The 14,845-nt window shown below is 40.1% G+C and overlaps 1 protein-coding gene across 3 annotated transcripts in view; it reads left to right on the plus strand.

The window, feature by feature from the left end:
• The window catches only part of AMPH (amphiphysin), a 243,767-nt gene that overhangs the window by 206,527 nt on the left and 22,395 nt on the right, over window positions 1-14,845 (plus strand). For 2 of the 3 annotated variants that reach the window (XM_058570689.1, XM_058570705.1), the window contains exons 16-17: window positions 3,527-3,583; window positions 8,557-8,682. In XM_058570689.1, coding sequence (XP_058426672.1) covers window positions 3,527-3,583; window positions 8,557-8,682 — 183 coding nt within the window. The remainder of the gene's footprint in view (window positions 1-3,526; window positions 3,584-8,556; window positions 8,683-14,845) is intronic. The other variant, XM_058570697.1, reaches the window with a different exon arrangement.

Genomic DNA, 14,845 nt, shown 5'->3' on the forward strand with positions numbered 1-14,845 from the left:
AACCCACTCACACACCCGCGCCCCAATACAGATACATACAAACACAGAGATGATAATGCATCTCTTCCATCTGCATAAAACTCTTTGTAAAGGTCATGTCATAAGAATTGTTATTCATTTCTCATTCTTTTACGTTTGTATTTTTATCAGTTATAAATGCGCATAATTTAAAGAGTAACAAAATTTTATGAGAGTTTTTTACTTAAAAATTTCAGACCATCATACACCCCCTCTATTTCCTGTTTCTTAGAGGTAAACACTTTCTCTCCTGTAACAGATTGTCTAGCTTCACCCCCTCCCTATGTGTGTATGACTTTCCTATAAAGCTGCTTCTTGATATCTGAAGCATTATCTCTTGACTCATCTCCCTGGGCGGTGAGGACTTAAAGCACTTCAGCCTCCTACCCTCACAGTTCACATTTCTCGTCTGCTTCCTTCCCTCCCTCTGATACAGTTCCATCATAGCCATCCAGCCAATCTGTGGTCCTATTATGATGACATAAATGCTGTTAGTGCTCAAGTCATGAAGTTTACATTTCCTTTTATGCCAACTTTTTGTTTTCCTTTGAGGAAATAATTGTAGGGTCTTATTTGTTTGCTTGTTGGTTGGTTTGCTTAGTTTTCTAGGTATTTATCACTAGTTCAACCCCATACTCTGTAGTTACATCAATCTCTTCTCATTTTGTTGGCAATATTAAATATCAATCAGCTTCATCTTCTTGAAGAACTTCCCTCTCTGTCCTTCTGGACTGCTCCATTCTGAACTGGGGACTCCGTAGCTGTGACTTGCTGCACGGCTATTACCACAGGCTCTCCCGTTACATCTGTTCTGGGGGTTGCCTTCACCTCTCTCTTCTGTCGATCCGCTCTTTTCTGGACACAGATCTTCCTCATTTGTGGTTTAATCTCTCATTTGTGTAGAGCACATCTTCCAGTAGCTTCCTGAGAAAAGTGTGCAGGAGAGGTGTGTATTTGTGACCTTCTGCATCTGAAAATATTTTTATTCCCTTATACATAATTGACAGTTAGTTTGGATATTATAGTAAAAGCTGTAAATCATTTTCTCTTAGGATTTTGAAGCCATTGCTCCACTTAATTCTACCTCCTACTGTTGCCATTGAGAAACTGTCATTTTGATTCTTGATATTTTGTAAGAAATCCTCTCTCACCCCCTAAATCTCCCTTATACACCTATCTGAACCTCTTATCTCTGGAATTTTGTGGAATCTTCTTTTTACCCTACTGTTGCTGAAATTTTACAATGATGTGCTGTTGTCTGAGTCTATTTTCATACATTGTACTAGACACTTTAATCTAAAAATGTATGTTTTTTGCTTTAGGGGAATTTTTTTTTTTTTTACTGATGATTTCTCTCTTTTGTTTCCTGTGTTCTCTGACTCTGTAACATTTCTGTCTTTCATATGTTCCTGAGCTAGTGTTCTAATTATTTTTTCCCTCCTATTCCCTTTTCTCTGGCATCTTTCTCTGCTTTCCAACTCTTCTGATAGACTTTTCACTTCTAAATTCTTTTAATTTCCAAGAGCTCTTCTTGTTTACTGAATATTTGTATTTTAATAGCATCCTCTTCTTATGTCATGAATACAACATCTTCCATTATATTTCTGAGAGTACTAATAATAGTAATCATTTTTGAAGGTTTTTTTTTCTACTGCAAAGTCTTTCTCTCTTCCACTTGCCTTTTTTTTTCCCGCTATTTGTTTTCTTACTTTCATATTTGAGACTCTTCTCAAATGTCTGATGATCTTTGCTCTCTACTCATATTTAAGAATGGGACACTAAAAAGCTGAACTGAAACTTGCATGGGTAGGTACCCACTGACCATGAGTATTGTTGTAGGATTTTCTGGCCCATCTTTCCTGTTGAGGAGCCCCTGATGTCAGATTCTTTAGGCGTTTTTTTTCTTGAGCTGGTCAAATTCCCCTCGGAAGACTCTTCTGGTCTGCTATCTGGGAAGCACAAGCCTGGCTGCCCGTGTAATGGGAGGAGAATGGGGGAGAAGTTGGGGGGAGGGGGCAGGGGCCCATGTGCTCAATATTTATTATGTAGATGTTCACTTAACCCTGCTACTTTCCTAATGTGCCTGTCTGTGCCCCAGTCCCAAGACCCTCTGTTTCAGCCTCTGTGGAACAATCTCAAGTCTTGTGCAGGGGTGGGAAGGGACATTGCTTGATTTTCCAATAGATGAGAGTTACCTGGAGGTCTAATTACTTTTTGATAGACTTTCAAATAGTTGCCTGTCTTTAATACCACCCTTCCTTCCATTTAGCGCCACCTTCCTTCCTATCATTTTCTGTGGCCCCCATGTTTCTAATTCTTGATCCGTTGGGAGTTCCGAATAGTAACTTGGGTTGCTTCTTGGCATTTCTTACATCACCTTAGGGTACAGATTTTTTGGATCCACCAAGTTACTTACTGTTCATTCGCCTGCTTTTCAATTTCAAAATTTTCTTGCTGTTGTCTTTCTTCTCGTTCTTTTTACCCTTATGGGTTTATGCTTTTAAAAAGTTTCCTTATTGTTTAGTTTGGATTCTGGAGGTAATAGAGGTAATTGCATGTGTTCAATCCAGCGTCTTTAACATACAGCCACTGGCTCCTCTTTTCTGTTGGGGAGCCTCTGATGTCAAATTTTTTAGGCGCTTTTCTTTTTTCTTTGAACTGGTCAGATTTTCTAGGAAAGACTCTTCTGATTTCCTGTATGGAGGGTATAGGCCTGTCTACCAGTGTAATGAGAGATGAATATTCCCTTAGAGACCACTGTTCCCTTCAGTTTCCTCCAGCTTGATTTTTAGGTCAATGAATGTATTGTATAAAATTTTTAAGTTATGACTCATACTTAAAGAAATCACACTTAAGTGATATAGTAAGATTGACTTTCCAACATTTAAAAAGTTTAAATTTGTAGCTTAGAGCTGCTAAATTCTAATTCAGTGTAGATGTCCAGAAGAGAAGCTGTGGATCAAAGATGTCCCTGAAGACACTGCCTGTTATTTAGTGTCTCTCATTGTATCATTGTATTCTGCTAGCTCAGATTTATATTTAGAATAACTACTGTGTTAAAAATTACTTTTTTTTTTTTTTTTTTTTTTTTTGTGAGGAGATCAGCCCTGAGCTAACATCCGCCAATCCTCCTCTTTTTTTGCTGAGGAAGACGGCCCTGGGCTAACATCTGTGCCTATCTTCCTCCACTTTATATGGGACGCCGCCACAGCATGGCTTACCAAGCAGTGCGTCGGTGCGCGCCCGGGATCCGAACCAGCGAACCCCGGGCCGCCGCAGCGGAGCGCGCGCACTTAACCGCTTGCGCCACCGGGCCGGCCCCAAAAATTACTTTTGCATTTTTTGTTTTTCTGCTTTAAAATAAATGGAGACCTTTTAAAACTTTATAATGTATTTATTGACACAATTGGTGGGAACTAATTTAGGTGATATCTTTGTTGTTGCTTTTTTAGCAAATTAGCTGGAACTCTAATAAGTTTTAATCTTCTGTTTTCTCCCCGATTTCCAGCCCCAGGACACTTCATTATTCACGATGCAGACAGACCAGAGTATGATCTGTAACTTGGTAAGTTGATTTTGGTTTCTGCTTTTGGGAAGTTGTTAGTTACCGATGAACGTTCTAAGGTTGATCATCCTAGGTTATCTAGAGCTTGAATATCCAGAATGTGGTTTTTGCAGCCCTCTGTTTTCTAGAAGATAGGAAGGAAAGCTTCTGAAAAATCTCAGTGTGACTTTTGAATATGGTTGCTTCTATTTATAAAGGCACAGTGATCCCAGCAAAAACCAGTCTCCTTAATTACGGGCTGCAGTGGAAAACAGTAAATCCATCAAGGACGTGGATGTTTCCACATGACTATCACTTAGGCTACAGGATTGAAAATGAAATTGCCTCAAGAATTCATGCTTCAAAATAGATGTTTGCTTTTTCTTGAACCTGAAGCTACCTCATTTCTCATCTCCTCCCTTCATTTTGTGAGCTGTAGAAAGAAATAATGCATAGTAGAGATGTGATTCCTGCTTTGCTGCCAAATGAGATGAGAAATGAACTCAGCCAGGGAGTGAGTAGGAAGCAGAAAGAGTTACTCTTGGTGTTAGAGGAGATTCTTGCACGATCGTGTGGCAGTTACGATGGGAAACCTTTCTAGCAGCAGCTTACTCTTCAAGTTGAATGAAGAGACCTTGAGTGATGTCACTTGTGAGCTTGTCAGCGATACACTACAGAGAGTTTTGGCTCTTTGGAGATTAGTGCATGAGGGTTATGTGTAGCTCACTGGTTTTCCCATAGGAATGGTGTGTAATTATCCCAGCTCCTGGCTTTCACATTGGAAGCATGGAATTGGATTTAAGTAGAATGAATTTTTCTCTTTAGATGATTTCACTTCTATGTAAGGAATTCTATTCTGGGAAGTTTCTCTTAAAGGTTAATATGATATTTTTCAAAGGCAAATGTGTCTCTAATACCTTGTCCATAGATTGTCATACTTTTGCCTTTCGGGTAACCAGGTGAAAAGAAGAGTGCGTGGCCTGCACATAAAGATTTAAATGTTTAAAGTACAAATTATATTGGTGTTAATAATGGAGCTAGAGAGACCCATATTTCATGTTCGTTGGTGATTCTCAGCCTGGGTGATGGAGTAAGGGTTATACTGATGCTTGAGGATGAGATTATTAATCATCAATTGTGAATGGGTTAAGAAAAATGGAGAAGTACTGGTATAAAAGGAGAGGCAATGTATCATAATTAAACTCACACCTATTACTTTGATGCAAAAGTCCAGGCATAGAATCAGTGGTTTTTAAATTTCACTGAACATCTTTCTACCCCCCATAGCTGTTTTTAGGAGCTTCCATTGCCTGCCCTTCCCTCTTCTTGATATGTATTCTCTGAAGCTGACATCTTGAGTCTTCTTTCCTTTGGGGAACTTGACTTGGTCATGCCCAGCTTTGCAAATGCTGCCAGCTGTGGCTCTGCCTGTGAGGAGCTAGGAAATCACAGTGAATCTCTGCCTCCCACTGAGTTGTGACCATACAAGATCTTCCCAGGAGCAGGACAATTGCCAACATTTGGTTCACGGACTGTTCAGAGGGACATGGATGTTGAAGTTGTTGTCAGCTGCACATCTTCCCAGCCTGCACCTTATGGCTCCACAGCATATTCCTTGAGTGAAATTTTAAACTCTTTCGAATCTACAGGCCTTGTTCAGGGCTCAGAGTTGGCTCCATGGCCCGTTGCAGTTCTCATTAAACTAGCTCTCCCAAGACTGGAGAAGCAAGACTGTGAGGCAAATGCCGTATTGGTATGTGCCTAGACTCTTAACCCTGCTCACCTGACCCATCTCCTCTTCCTCTGCGTTGACTTACGTTCCACCGTATTACAGAGGATACTAGAAAATGTGCACCAAGGCTACACTCCTTTTTTTTGTTCTAAAGGAAAAATTCCATTTCTGTGTCTCAGTTAAACCATTGTGGCATCCTGCTGCCACCTATAAATATAGAGTATACCTCTCCTCTGAATGTATAATGATCATCACTACTCCAGCAAACAGTAGGAATTCATTACCAGTGCTCCAAAATAGGTATGGCAAGGTAGCAACCCTCGCAATGTCTGTCAAAGAAGGCATCTTGTCGAAAAACAGTTGTTGAACAGGACACAGTTCCAACAGGACTATTTTACATCTTGAGAGGTTGTCACAATTTTCCTTTGTTTTTCTTTCTATCTTGACAAAGTATTTATAATTTTACATTACCTGAGAAGGAATGGAAGGGTGACTTCTATTTCCAAATTTGAGTAGCTAATTTTAGGTACAATCGTGCTATCGTGTTTCATCTTTACTCATCATTGAGTAATATTTATCCCCTGAGTTATATTTATCCCCTGGAATTTAAGTTAAGTTGCAATACTGTATTGTAGTATTCGGTGTGATATTAGAATATAGGGGGAAATGTTGTGACTTGTGGGGACATAACCAATTCTACCTCCTCTCCATACTATGCGTCTGTCGCATCATCTGATCTCAGCAAACCAGTGCAGTTCGACTCATTTATGAAATCACTCTACTTACTCTTGCCTTATATAAAACTTCAGAATTCCTTCTGACTTCCAAGAGACCCAGACTCTGATGCAAATATTTTTTTCATTTTAAGCTATCTTTACACTTGCTGTTTTTTTTTTTAATATACAGTGATACATTTATTTGACTCATATTTTGAAACTTCTCTTTGCCCCTCATCTGGCTTCAGACTTCCTGCATCCATAGTGTAGACTCAGCTCCCGAGGGGACAGACATCTGTGTATGGATTTCTTGATGCTTTGTCAAATTACCCTTCCTGTTCTTCCTTGTGTAGGTCATTTGATACCATGCTCTCATAGCAAATCACCTTGACTTCCAAAAGGGTAAGATCATACCCTGAGAGCTTACAATATCTCTTTGCTGCTATGAAAACTTGCTCCATTACAAAGATAATTCTTTTTGAACAATGAAAGTGAAATCTTTTCCTATAAAGGACTCCTGAGAGTATATTAGAATGAATTTTATCTCATTCTTTCTTAACAATTGTGTCAGATCACCTTTTAACAGTTATAAAACCCCATAAAAATATCCAATCTCTGTACACTTATCTACCAAAGTGTCCTTTCATTTTATTGTGCCCCTTGAAGAGAAGGGGGGTGTGATCATGGCATGTGTCGCAATGGAGGATTTGTAGGGGGCACAGGACAAATGTTTTTTATATTTATCCAACACTAGGCTATTCATTATTCGTTTATATAATCTCAGCATAACTTTTTCATCGCCTCTTTATGGAACATGTCATGTGCACCAACTTAGGTGGAAGTACAGAACTAGAGGTGGCTGTTAATTGGTGAGAGTCTGGCAGAAGTTATTGGTTTCTCCAATTAGAGTATTAATTGGAGACTTCTTACTCCTGTAAGAAAACACCTTTAAACTTTTTTACAGTTTAACCGTTCTGATGGAAAAGGATCTTAACATGCCCTCTAATGCCCATCCATTTAGTGAAATAATCATGCTAAATAAATATGCTTTTTTTTTTTTTCCCGCTGAGGAAGACTGGCCCTGGGCTAACATCTGTGCCCATCTTCCTCCACTTTATATGGGATGCCGCCACAGCATGGCTTGCCAAGTGGTGCGTCGGTGCGCACCTGGGATCCGAACTGGTGAACCCCGGGCCGCTGCATCCCAGCGCGCACACTTAACCGCTTGCACCACTGGGCCGGCCCCCTAAATATGCTTATTTATATTAATCAAGATTGAAAAAGAAGGAACATTTTCAGTAGATGTGGTCACGTGCCTTGGCTGTGGTGTGTTTAATGGCCTGTTGTTATTTAATATTGCCAATTTTAAAACTAAAAATGTCTAGAGTTTAAGAGATTCTAGAGGCCTGATTCTGCACGTAATTGGAATTAAGATGATGTCTAGGACCGGCCCTGTGGCTTGGCGGTTAAGTGCGCACGCTCCGCTACTGGTGGCCTGGGTTCGGATCCCAGGCGCGCACCGACGCACCACTTCTCTGGCCATGCTGAGGCTGCGTCCCACATACAGCAACTAGCAGGATGTGCAACTATGACATACAGCTATCTACTGGGGCTTTGGGGAAAAAAAAAAAGGAGGAGGATTGGCAATAGATGTTAGCTCAGAGCCAGTCTTCCTCAGCAAAAAGAGGAGCATCAGCGTGGATGTTAGCTCGGGGCTGATCTCCCTCAAAAAAAGAAAAATTAAAAAAAAAAAAAAAAAGATGATGTCTATTCATAGAGGTCACAGTCGGATGAAAAAGTCCACACAATTAGAAGAGTAATTGGTGCCACAGAGAAGACTGCCCTGTGGTTCCTTAAAGAATCAGTTTATTATGTGAAATAAACTGATTGTGAAAGATTTTGTTGGAGGGAGCAGGGGAAGGGACTGAACAGGAGTATTTAAGGCAGCTAAGTATCTCAGATTGTGGTGGCTACTTGCCAGGAACCTGGTCTGCTCCTCCCAGCCTGGCAGTGACACAACAGCTTTATAGTGACCTAGGCCTGCAGATTAATGCATTTTGATCTGAATATTGGGATGACTCCTCAGTTTTTTAGTGCAATGCATGTCAGCAGAGCTGGGAGGTCCCAGAACTGTGTGCCCTGTGAGCTCTTCCTCACTCCTTCCAATTGGCAAGGCTGGGAGCTCCTAGGATCTCCTGTCTCTCTGCTAAATAGCAGAAAGTACAATTTTAGCATCTCTTAAAGATGTCATGAGGAAGTGAGTGAGTTGTAGTAAGTAAACTGAGTAGCCAAATGGTAAGTCTTTGCCTCACTTCAAGGGAAATGACAGATGATGGTAAAGAGAAGCTTAGTACTAGTCCATTCCTAGACCTTTCAGTTCTATAAAGGCCCATGATGCCATATGTGGGGCTTTTTTCCAGTACAGATTTAATGAAGCTAATTGCCTGTAGGATGATGAAGGAAATCTTAATTGCCCATTATTCTATAATGTTATCTATTCACTTGTTGAATCTTTTTCCTCTAACCCTCCAAACAAACCATCAAAGGCTGAATCTGAACAGGCTCCACCCACAGAGCCGAAAGCAGAGGAGCGCCCTGCCGCTGCAACGCCTGCTGTTGGGCTGGAACCTGGACACGACGCCGGGGCTGAGGAGCCCGTGGAGGGGGCTGTGGTGAGCGCCACCTCCCCCGACCCTCCACCTGCCTCCCCTGCGGCAGCCGTGCTCATCTCATGATGCCCTTTCTCCCTTCTCATCCGTGCTTAACTTGGGCCAAATCACCTCCATGTCTGTCATGGCTCCCCAGGTTCAAATAACCTTTGTTCCTTTGACAGAGAAACTCCATTCACTTTTATTTTTTAAAAAGGAAGATATCCAGAGACCTGCTCTCATGATCTAGAGAAAACTGTCATGCGGCCACAGCCTTGGTTCTCAGAAAAGGATGCCTTGGTTCTTTCTGATATCTCCCTTTCATGGTAGATAGGTTGTAGAACTCACAAATAATCAGAATAGTTAATGCTGTGCTCTACCTGTGACAGCTGGAGATGTGCCTTCAATTAGAGACCAACCTGCAGGTGACAAACAGAAAGATAATAACTGTGTTGGTTATGTCTACATATTGATTTCTTACAATATTAATTTTGTAAGTTGGTTAAGGCCCAATAAGGGATTGAAATCCCATGTTACAAATCCGTGAGTCTATAAGGATTCCTATGTGTACAACCATTTGCTCAAAATTAAGTCTGGTGCCGTCTCTTATAATAAGAGGGACCTTGAGGATGTATTTTGTACAAGGATGGAGACCCATCTCTCTGCCTGGAAACCTCCTCTTACCCTGCTCCATGCAGCCATATACCACACCGCCTCACAAGCTGGGATGAGCTCTTTATGCACCATTTGAATTGGATAGTGTAACACTCGTGAAAGTGTAGAATAATACCAAGGAAAATTTAATTCAGAATACCCATGGAGAATGAAAAAGTTTATTTATGAAATGCAGTTAAAATGTCTCCCAGCTATTTTAGTCAGGGTACCATTTACCACAGCCTTCATAGAGTCTGTACAAAGAGGAAAGCCAATCTCTCTATTCCCCAAAATAACATTGCCTAGATTTAGATAACTAGAGAAATAAAGTTACATTTCTTGCTGTTGGTGCCCTAGGTTATTTTACCAGGAAAAGGATAGGTCAAATCTATAGTTTATTAATAGAGTAGAAAAATAAATAATAGGGCAAGATAGTGATGGGAAATACAAATTGAGACTAACTCAAGAAAAATGATCATATTTTCCATTTAAAGATATGGAATTGGACCAAGTCCTGTAGGGAAAACAAGAAATATGTTCCACTAGATTGATTGAGCCCCTCCCAAGAGTGCTGCTTGCACAGACTTTAGGCTGGGGAGTGCTGAGGCTCTGTGGTCCAATGTCCAGGGGTTTTCTTTCTAACTGTTACTCCCAGATTCACTGGTGATATCAATAACTCAGTGCAGATGGAGCATTTTCATTTGTTGTCAGATTGTGATCTGTCCACCCAACTTACCTTTAAGATTATTTAAATAACAAAGGAAGGGCAACATACAATTGAATTTTTGACTACTGTTATAATTAAGAAGATAATTGATTTTAAAAAGAATATAGGTGTTACTAGAAAGTTAAAAAGATATTGATTAGGTTCGGATATTGATTTAGGAATTGCTTCAATTCTGAAAAGTTCTCATCAAATTTGTGTTTTGAATAGCAGCACAGACTTCATCTTCACCAGTACTCTCAGACTACATTGATTCCGTGCCCCAGACTATTCAGTGTAAGGCTTGATGCCACAATGCCCATGATTTTGAGCAAGGGGCAAGATTGGAGATGTGAAATAGACAGGCTGACTTGTTAAATACAGGCTCTGTGATTGTCCATGATCCCCTCTCAGAGGATCATGACCACATAGCTCTCACATCCAGCCTTTTTTTGACAAACTTATGTAAGTAGGTTTTGTTTTTTCAGAACCCAAGTTCATTGGTTTTCCAGTGAAAAATATTAGTAGCTACCAATTTCCAAGTACCTACTTTGTCATACCAACTATGTATGTAAAGATTTATAAAAGATTTATAATCTTTTTAACCAGTGGTGATATTAAAAATATTTAACAAACGATATGGTACAAACATCAACCATCACTAAAACCAGCTTCCCTCACTCAAGTTTATAAGTAAACTGTAGAGAATGAAAAATTTAGATTCCTTGTGAAATACAAGGCAATTTGGCGAGTCTTATGAGGGACTCAGGCACCTGCTGAGACCCAGAAGCACAGCTGGTACAGAACTCACCATGTGAGCCACCCTCTCCAAGGAGAACAAGTTCAAACTGTTTATTTCTCCTTCCTCATGTGTACTAAAAAATAATAGGAATAGCGTTAACTAAGAGAGGGCAGCTTACAGCACTTCAGTTTGCCGAATGCTCATCAAAAGTGGCTACCTTCCATATTGTTAAAATTGACACGCTTGGATGAAGTCAGTTCTTCCCCATGTTCTCTCTTCTCCTTAGGAAAGTAACATCACACAGAATGTATTTTTGTTCTCTAATGTAGATGTATAGCGTCTTTCTTCTGGGCGTAATAATCTAACATAATATCAAGGTTATTTTTTCTAAAAAAATGTCTCTTCTGTTGCTAGATGTGTGATATTTAGTTGTAAAGACATAAAAGTCCACATTGCGTCCCAGGCATTAATTAACAGGCTGGCTGTGGCTGTCATCAGTCAGGATTGGGTTGACATGACTTTTTGAGGTCATCCTTTCTGCTGCTGAAATGTCACCACACAGTTATTATTTCGAGTCTTGACAGAATGCATTTCATATGAGGTGAAGTTTGTGGTGGTTTGTTAAAAAAAAAAAGAGACAAGTGTAATTTCAAAAATAGGAAATTTTATTGGTGGTTCACAAAGAAACCTGGGGCTTTCAAGAAAAGTTTAATTATTACATTTTTGTTTGTTGTTTTATTCCCCACGTAGCTAATATTGTCTTTAGTTTTTCCCTACAACACCCAATTTTACCAGTATATCTGCAGGATGCATTTTAAAAACCAACACTTGCTACTTCTTCTCCAGATGTTTCCATGTTATATAAGTGATAAAAATTTTCTTTAGGAAAAAAATGATCAATGTTTGTTTCAGATATAAGAGGATTAGGTTAAAAAGCAGATAAAGATGATTTTTACCCACATTTTTCCACTTTCTCACAGAGAGTCCTCTTCTAATTTTCTCTGAATTTCTGTCAGTTCCTGTATTTTGCTCAAATGATGTGAACTGGACCAATACCCTTTTTTTTTGCCTTTTATTTTTAAAGAAATAATGTTCTGTAATTAAATTTAGGGTTAGCTTCGTTTCCAAAACATATAAATGGGGAAAAGACCAAGGTAAAGTTGCTTTTAAAATTTGTAGAGAATTCTGGAAGATGAAACACTGACCTATTATTTTAGACACTACTACTTTTGGTTTTGCTGTGTTTTGTTTTTTAAAAATTTCACCAAACTTAAGTTGACTTGTCAGGACCAATTTAAACCAACAAATATATGTGTATGTATGCCAGAGTACAGTCTGTCAACTTCCTCTTGCTATTAATATTTCTATCTGCTTGAATAGAATGCGTGTGGTAGTTTCCTCCTTCATTCAGTTGACATGTATTTGAGTCCTCTCTGGATGTCAGGCTTTGCTCTGGATCTGGGGGATACGTCAATGCAGTAAGTAGATATGGCCCCTACTGCCATCATTCACACAGACTGGTAGAGGAGGCCGACATTACACAGCGGTCGGGGCCTCCTTCTGTGACGGTCATGTGCATGGAGAACAGCATTTGAATTTCCTCCTTGTGCAAAGTAAACGTGAAAGCCCACGCTTCCACTGTGCCTCCAGATGTGAGCTCCTGATATGTCAGAGGAAGACACTGAAGAGCAGAGGAAACCAGAGGAGCTTGATTTCTTATCATAGAGTTATCTCAGACTCGAAGGGCTCACTCCGAAGCATGCTTGCTTTAAATTAAATTAAATATATACACGCTTTGGAGATGGATGTACCTTTTTACCTTTCTCAGAAAAAAAAAATCATAGGAATGGTTATTTTCTCTGAGTTTGACTGCATTCCCATTACCAACTAATTACATTTTCACTGCCCCTCAGGCCAGACAAATGGCGCTGCTTCTTTTCTGTTCCATGACCCCCAGCCCAGAGCAGGCTATGTTTATAATGCATTCCCAGTAAATTCTGAGTCATTGATTTGTTGATTGATTGACACTATAATCTAGGGGTCCTGAAAGAGACGACAGCCAGATCTCTTAAAATAGAAATATTTGGACAGTCATTTTCTTTCTCTTTGTTTCCATTCAGATGATTAGTTTTATGTTTAGGAAAGACAAGCTGCTTATTGCCGTCAGAAGCTGTGCTCTCTTTTATTGTGCTTCGCAGTAACTCTGTGACATCTGAGCCCCAATTGCCTCAAATGTAAATGGGTTAATAATAACTTCCTTCAAAGTTTCCTGTGAGGGCTTGGAAATAATACATGTCACTAGTTGAGCATCTGGCACATAGAGGTTCCTCAATCCATGACAGTTTGATGATATCATTATTGTCATCATCATCATGAAAAGTGGTTTCCCCCAAGATAGGCAGAAGTCAGGGAAATCTACTCTGGGAAGGAGAAGGCAACAGACGTGCAAGATAACAACCCCCTTTTTCATTTTGCTACATGTCATAAGTGTTAAGGGACCCAGTCTTGTTAAGGTCCCCATCAGCAAAAATTTCTTCTTGGTTCCTGAAGAAGCTGTGTCCTATCAAAATTCTCGGCCCTTTCTGAGAAGACTTTCTCTTTTTTAGGGACCTTCACACTGGTTCCATTGATAGGGAATTTTCCTACCTTAATTGCCAGGGAGATGTGGGCATTCAGAAGGCTGGCACTGCCCCCTCAGCTGCACCCTCCTTCAGGTGGTTATAGAAAAAGAAGAAAGGCAAATGAGCTCCAGAAATGTATACAAAGTTGGCACAAGAGATTGGGCCTAAATCTTTCTTTCTCTCTACCATTGCACCAAGTCACAGGGAAGAGATGAAATTAGCCAAGACTAAAATGAAAGTAACAAGATGGTGGACAACTCTCCACGCCTCACAGAGCAGGTGGACCTGGGTTTGTCAGTTTCCATACCTGGAAAATGGGAGCATCACTGTTTCATTATGTAGCTGATATTGAGTATTCATTAACCACCTGCCAACTGCTAAGCAGCACACACAAACCATCTTCCCTACTTTTTGGAATCTAATATTCCAAAGCCCCTTCTTGAACAGGCCCATGTGAGGATTATGTAATGTTGTCATTTGTTCAGAGTGTTATTATAATTATATGTGAATGTGAATATCAGGTTTCAGATTGTTCTTCCACTATTGAGGAGCCATTTGTATATGATGGGTGCCTAGTGCTTTCTTTTTTTTTTTTTTGATGAGGAATATTGGCCCTGGGACAACATCCATTCCTAATCTTCCTCTTTTTGGCTTGAGGAAGATTGTCACTGAGCTAACATCTCTGTGACTCTTCCTCTGTTTTGTATGTGGGATGCCGCCACAGCATGGCTTGATGAGTGGTGGGTAGGTCTGTGCCTGGTATCTGAACCCACAAATCCCGGGCTGCCAAAGCGGAGTGCGTGAACTTAACCACCACGCCACTGGGCCAGCCCCCATAGTGATTTTTTTTTTTAATTTTTTGTTTATTGCAGTAACATTGGTTTATAACATTGTATAAATTTCAGGTGTACATCATTGTACTTCTATTTCTGCATAGATTACATCATGTTCACCACCCAAATATTAATTATAACCCATCACCACACACATGTGCCTAATTATCCCTTTCGCCCTCCTTCCTCCCCCCTTCCCCTCTGGTAACCACCAATCCAATCTCTATAGAACTACCGTATGATCCAGCTATTCCACTGCTGGGTATTTACCCAAAGAACTTGAAAACACCAATGCGTAAAGATACATGCACCCCTGTGTTCATTGCAGCGTTATTCACAATAGCCACGACTTGGAAGCAACCTAAGTGCCCATCAAGGGACGAGTGGATAAAGAAGATGTGGTATATATACACAGTGGAATACTACTCAGCCATAAGAAATGATGAAATCCAGCCATTTGTGACAACATGGATGGACATTGAGGGTATTATGCAAAGTGAAATAAGTCAAAGGGAGAAGGTCAAATACCGCATGATCTCACTCATTAAGTAGTAGATAACAACAACAAAAAACAAACACATAGAAACAGAGACATAGTGATTTTTAAAAGTTACTTTTGGCATGTACTTTTTCT

The sequence above is a fragment of the Diceros bicornis genome, chromosome 3 (assembly GCF_020826845.1).
Source record: "Diceros bicornis minor isolate mBicDic1 chromosome 3, mDicBic1.mat.cur, whole genome shotgun sequence".
NCBI classification, from domain to species: Eukaryota; Metazoa; Chordata; class Mammalia; order Perissodactyla; family Rhinocerotidae; genus Diceros; species Diceros bicornis.